Source organism: Myotis myotis, unplaced genomic scaffold (genome assembly GCF_014108235.1).
Source record: "Myotis myotis isolate mMyoMyo1 unplaced genomic scaffold, mMyoMyo1.p scaffold_m19_p_2, whole genome shotgun sequence".
In the NCBI taxonomy this organism is placed as follows: Eukaryota; Metazoa; Chordata; class Mammalia; order Chiroptera; family Vespertilionidae; genus Myotis; species Myotis myotis.
The window spans coordinates 20,322,798-20,328,955 of NW_023416324.1; the positions used below are offsets into that span (position 1 = coordinate 20,322,798).

Consider the following 6,158-nt stretch of genomic DNA (forward strand, 5'->3'; position numbering starts at 1 on the left):
GCTCTCCCCTGGGGTCCTGGCTCCATCCGGTAGTGCATGTCAAGGTCGAGGCCACAGACAGCATTCTTCCTAGCCCCAGCCTGGAAGGGCAGGAATGGGGCCCTAGACTCCTCCTGGGTAAATCTTGGGCTTTTTGGAACATTCCATGCGGAGCATTACAAGATGTCCATGAAGGCATCACATTGATGTACTATTTTGCTTGTAAAACATCTGCTTTTCAAAAATCCTGATTTGCTCAAGACCTCCTTTCCAAAGTGAGCAGAGGAAGTAGTAAAGGGGCTGCGGAGAGAACCCTCATTCTGACCCTTAGATGTAATTCGCAGCAATCCTATGGAGCAGGCATCGGAATGCTCAGCTGAGAGATGAGGAAGCTGAAGCCGAGAGAGGTGCAGTGCCCGGCTCAGGCCCGTGGCAGAGTGGGGTCCTGGGCTTTGGGCCCCAAATCTTGTGCTCAGAAATGCTCGCTTCCTCACAACAGAGAAGTGAGACCCGGGCCCTTCCTCTCACGAGAGCACTTCTGCCTTCCCTGACCCTTGGATCCTCTGAGCTAAGTGTCTCTTGGTCTGGCCTCGCCCTCCCAGCAGTTCTACAGTTTGGAAGCACTGCGGCCCTCAGTCCCTGCTTCCAGACCCTCCTGGTACAGGGCGCGGTGTACCCTGCCGGTGCTGTGAGTAGGGGGTATGTGTGTGTGAAGGGGAGGAAGGGGTCTGGGTTCCTCTCTAGGAAAGAGAGGGGAGCAGACAGTCAGGTTCTGATTCCGCTTGTCTGTAGAGCAGACGTGGCGCTGAGATGGGCGGACGTTTTCTGCTGCCCGGTCTGCTCCTGTTCCCTCCTCTGATCTCAGGCTGGACCATTCCCAACTGCTTAGTGGCCGAAGGCTCCAGGCTGCACCTGGTCTCCCGTTTCTTCCACTGCGGCTTGGACTCCAGACTGCCCCTCCTTGCGGTGTGCTCCGGGGTGACCAACGTGACAAAGGCCTTGGAGGCTGTGCCACAGGGTGTGGAGGGGCTCTGTCTCCGTGGTTCCCCTCCGGTTCTGCCAGCGGACGCCTTCTCCTGCTTCCCTGGCCTCAAGGCCCTGGGGCTGACCCTGTCTCTCACACAGATCCTGCCCGGAGCCTTCCGGGGCCTGGGACAGCTGCAGCGGCTGTCTTTCATACACCTCCCCGTGAAGGACCTCTTCCTACCCCCTGATGCCTTTGGCAACCTGAGCTCCCTCCAGTACTTAGCTTTCTCGGGTGTTTGCCTGGATGGGAACTCGGGTGTCCGGTTGCCTCCCAACCTACGGCGGCTGTCCGTCACTTTGAGTTGCCTTGAGGATGTGGGGCAGCTGGCCGACATCTTCCCAGACCTGGTGCTTGGCTCCTCCTCCGGCGATGCCTGGACTCTGGAGACAATGGACTTGAGGTCAAACAGTCGGCTAAAGATGGCCAGTCCTGGGGGCCTCCAGGGCCTCAAGCTGGGGACTCTGAATCTGGACCACACGAAGATGAAGGCAGCTGCAGTGATGGGACTGGGGCTGCGGAGGCTGGATGCCCTGTCTGTGACATACACCGACACGGCCGAGCTGCCCGCCGGGACAGTTGCCCACTTCGAGCTGCAAGAGCTGAATCTGGGGCGGATGCGGGTAGAGCACATAGCTCTGGAGGCCCTGGCTTCCTGCGAGAGCCTGAAGAGCTTGAGTCTTAAGGGAAGTGGCCTAATGGACCTGCCACCAGGTTTCCTGGCTGCCCTGCCCAGGCTTCAGAGACTGAACCTGTCAGGCAACAAGCTACGCAGCGCCGTGCTGTGCCCGAATGAGACAGGAGCTGTGTCAGGACTGCGGGCCCTGGACCTGTCCAGCAATGAGCTGCGTAGCCTGGCCCCTGACGCCTTCTCCTGTCTGTCCCACCTGCGGGAGCTACTACTTCAGATGAACCAGCTGGTTTGGCTGGAGGGCCAGGTATTCCAGGGCTTAAGGAGGCTGGAGATGTTGGACTTGAGTAACAATCCACTGGAGGCCCTGGGCACGGGCTGGTTGGCTCCTCTGCCTGCACTCACCACCCTCAACTTGCTGAAGACCCACATTGTGCTGAGCCCAGCCTGGGACTTCTGGGGCCGGGAGAGTCTGCACGACCTGAGACTGCCGCTCCGCTCTGGCCCTTCTGGGACAGCGCTGTCCCTGCCCACGAGGCTGACCAGCTTGGAGCTTCACGCAGTGCCAGGCGGGGAGCTTTGGGAGCTGGCTTCTCCTGTCTTTCCAGCCTTACAGAACTTGACTCTAAATGGTTGGGGGCTACAGCTGGGGACCCAGAAGGTCCCCAAGATCTTCCCTGCCCTTCGCCAACTCTCCCTGTTTGGCAGTAGCTTGGAGGGCCTCTGTTCCCCCAACACCCCCAGCGTCTTCCTCTGGCAGCTCCCCAGGCTCCAGTATCTGAGGGTAGAGGGGGATGGGCGCGGCCCCAGGCCCTGCTGCATCACCGGGCTGCCCAGTCTACAGGAGCTGACGCTGAAGAGACTGCTGTCCCGAGCGCAGCCCCGCCGCGTGCAGCTGGAGGAGCTGGTGGGGGACCTGCCCAGGCTCCAGGTACTGCATGTGGCCCAGACGGGGCTGGAGACACTGTCAGCGGTTGCTTTCCAGGGCCTGGGAAGTCTCCAGGTCTTGGTGCTAGACTGGGAGGCAGGCCTCGTGCTGGATGGCAGTCTCCAGGAGCACAGTCCCCAGATGCCACAGTACGTGTATGTTCTGGGTTCGTCCTTGGCCTGCCAGTGTGCCAATGCCTGGGTGGATCCCTGGCTTGAGCGGTCCCCCAGAACATATGTGCACATAGCGTCAGCCCAGCTGTGCCAGCCAGAGGCCGGGGTCCACCCCAAGCAACGCCTCTTCCCCTTTCTCTGGAGTCACTGCCCCAGGACTCTAGAGTTGGGACTCTTTTTGGGCAGCTCTGCCCTCCTGCTTCTGCTGATCTCCTTGCCCCTCCTGCAAGAAGCCAGGAACTCCTGGCTCCTCTATCTGCAGGCCTTATTCAGGGCTTGGCTTCAGGATCTGAGGGGTCCGAAAGGTGAGGGCAAGAGGTTCCTCTATGACGTCTTTGTGTCCCACTGTAGGCAAGACCAGGCCTGGGTGGTGCAGGAGCTGCTGCCTGCCTTGGAGGGCCGCCGGGGGCTCCGCCTCTGCCTCCCTGAGCGGGATTTTGAGCCAGGCAAGGACGTGGCTGATAACGTGGTGGAGAGCATGGCCAACAGCCAGGTCACGCTCTGCGTGCTGAGTGGCCAGGCTCTGCATACCCCACGCTGCCGCCTGGAGCTCCGCCTGGCCACCTCCCTCCTGCTGGCCGCCCCCCGCCCCCCGCTGCTGCTGCTGGTCTTCCTGGAGCGCGTCTCCCGCCACCAGCTCCCCCGCTACCATAGACTGGCCCGGCTGCTCCGCAGAGGAGACTACTGTGTGTGGCCCAAGGAAGAGGAGAGCAAGGACGACTTCTGGGCGTGGTTGGGGAGCAGGCTGGAGCAAGCCAGGCTGGGCTAGAGTGAGTGCATGTGGGTCGGAGGGTGGGATAGGAAGGAAAGCCATCCTGGCAGGGAGAGCGTGGGCATGTGTCGGTGAGCGAGACTGAACGGAGCTTCTGGGAGGCGGGCGCTATGTATAGGGAGGATCCACGGATGGCGAAGGGAACACAGGGCTTTGGAAGGCTCTGGAGGGGTGGCAGGTAGCCATGAGGTATGTGATGTGACCTCAAGAGGTCCAGCTCCTCAGCAAACTTACTAAATGCATGAAATGAATGGCTTAATTGGTCTTTTCGTTTTTTGATGGAAACTCACAGGAGAAAGAGGGTGCAGGAGGTGGGGTCATGGAAACTGTAGCCTGAAGGAAATAAAGGGGGGATTCAGGGCGAGGAGGGGAAAGAAAGGAAGGCTCAGAGGACTCCTAAGCTCTGGAATGGGGTCCAGGCCAAGTTCAACCAGCTCTTCAAGGGGCAGAGCGGGCCCTTCCGCCATCTGGGTTATAGGGGAACTGGCAGCCGAGGACCAAAAAGCTGGGATGCTGCCCAGGAGGCAGCAGGCTGATTGTCTATTCCCTCCATGCGGACATGAAGGCATGGTCATATCTGTCACCTTGTCTGAACCTCATAGCAACACTGGGAGGGGAGCCCACCTCCTTGGCACTCGTGCTTCAGCCGTGCTAATCTGCTTGCAGCTCCCAGGACACCGTGATCTCCTGCCTCTGGGCCTTTGCATGTGCTATTCCTGCCTCCCAACTTATTTCTTCGGGGGAACTGCTATGTATCCTTTAAGGCTCAATTCAGCCATTGCTTTCTCCAAAAGCCATTCCTGACCTCCCAGCCTCTGGGTTCCCACAACTTCCTGCACTTCCCTTCCTCAAAGTACTGACCACACTGTACCAGCCCTCACAGGTCTGGGAGGCCCCAAAGCAGTGGTCTCCAAGGGGGGATGGTGGTGCACAAGATGAGCCACTGGGGCTGAGGAAGGAACTTTTAAAACTTCTATCGGTATTTTTTCATATATCACTTTATTCTGAAGCTAGCCTGCCTGCTTTTTAGCCTCATGGCTTTGTTATGCTACTAACCTCTGCACCACTGTGTCCTCTTCTGTAGTATGGGATAGTATTACACCTCCCCTCAAAGGGCTTTCCGAGGATTAAGTGAGTTCATATGTATAAAGCACGGAAAGCAGGACCTAATAATGCATTGTAAGTGTTCAATAAAAGTTAGCTTGTCATGCAATTATATATGAACTTCATGCATATAATTTATAAGTAAGTGCACATATGTTGGGCCCTGGCTGGTTTGGCTTAGTGGATAGAGTGTTGACCTGTGAACCAAAGGGTCCTGGGTTCGATTCTGGTCAAGGGCATGTACTTTGGTTGCAGGCTCCTCCCCGGCCCGGGCCCTGGTTGGGGTTTGTGCAGGAGGCAACCAGTTGATGTGTCTCTCTCTCATCAATGTTTCTCTTTCCCTCTCTCTTCCACTCTCTCTAAAAATCAATGGGAAAATATCCGCCGCTGAGGATTAAAAAAACAAAACAAAACAAAACAAAACAAAACAAAACACACACGTTGGGAGTGTGTACTAAAACATGTCTTACTAGTAGGAAACATTACTAATTTACTAATAGAACACTTGACCAGGAGAGTTTGGAGATCAAATCCTGGGGGCAGGGACCATGTGTGATTTGTCTCTGCATCCTCAGAGCCTAGTGCTGCCCCAGCTCGAAGAGAGTCTCAACAGACAACTATGAACAGGAAACCATCTTGATGGATGCTGAAGCGGAGAACTAGGGTCTGATTCAGGCTCTGTCGTTTAATTCTATATGACACTGGGCCAGGGAACTTGACCTCTGGGGGCTTTGATTTTCCTCTTCTGTACAATGCCAGGCTTTACAGACAAAGGCTAAAGGAAACCGTAGAACAGCTCTGGGCTGGATTTAGGGGGAGGGGTGCCCTCTAGTGGTGTAGTGGCGTCTTTCGCTCTGTGTATTCTCACCTCCACTCTGCAGGATACATGATCCTGAAATGAATGTCCTTACCTGACCCTGCCAAGCTGCCTTTCCAACTTCAGGTCTGGACACTCCCTCAAATGGCTCCAGCCCTCCCAGCACCCCACACTGAAGACCTGTCTCTCTCCCCACTCACTCCATCCCTCCATCTTTCCCGGATGCAGTGTGGGGCTGAGAAGGAGCCGTTAGAGTCACACGCCCCAGTTCAAATCCCATGCCTGGCATTGACTGGCTATATGATCTTGAGTAGGTTCAAGCCCCCATTTCCTCCTTGTAACTGGGGTAATAATACCCACCTCACAGGGCTGTGAAGACTTCAATAGCAAGGAGTGCTGATAGGTTGCTACTCCTTTCGCCGTGTAACACCACGTGAGTACTATCAATCAGCTGGAACTTGTTTCATAGAGAAGGATTTTGAACTAGGTCTAAAAAACGAAGATACACAATTCCCCAAATTTTAACATGTATTGAGCACTTGGCCATATGCTAGGCATTGTCAATTCCCCCAACTTCTCATAACCATTAGTAAAAATAAGAATAGCTAATATAATTATTAAACTCCTTCTGCTAGCCATGTGCCAGGCTCTTTACAAATTGTTCTCCACTTATTTCTCACAAACCCTATCAGGTGGATGCCATTATTTTAATTCCCATTTTACAGATGAG

The 6,158-nt window shown here is 55.7% G+C and overlaps 1 protein-coding gene across 1 annotated transcript; it reads left to right on the forward strand.

The window, feature by feature from the left end:
* Nucleotides 1–789: 789 nt before the first annotated feature.
* On the forward strand, nt 790–3,504 carry LOC118676577 (toll-like receptor 12). Its single transcript, XM_036350718.1, has one exon. It carries the CDS (start codon nt 790–792, stop codon nt 3,502–3,504), a length of 2,715 nt encoding a protein of 904 aa, XP_036206611.1.
* Nucleotides 3,505–6,158: the final 2,654 nt, after the last annotated feature.

Coding starts and splice junctions, on each gene's coding strand:
- LOC118676577 (XM_036350718.1), top strand. CDS start 790: ATGGGCGGACGTTTTCTGCTGCCCGGTCTGCTCCTGTTCCCTCCTCTG.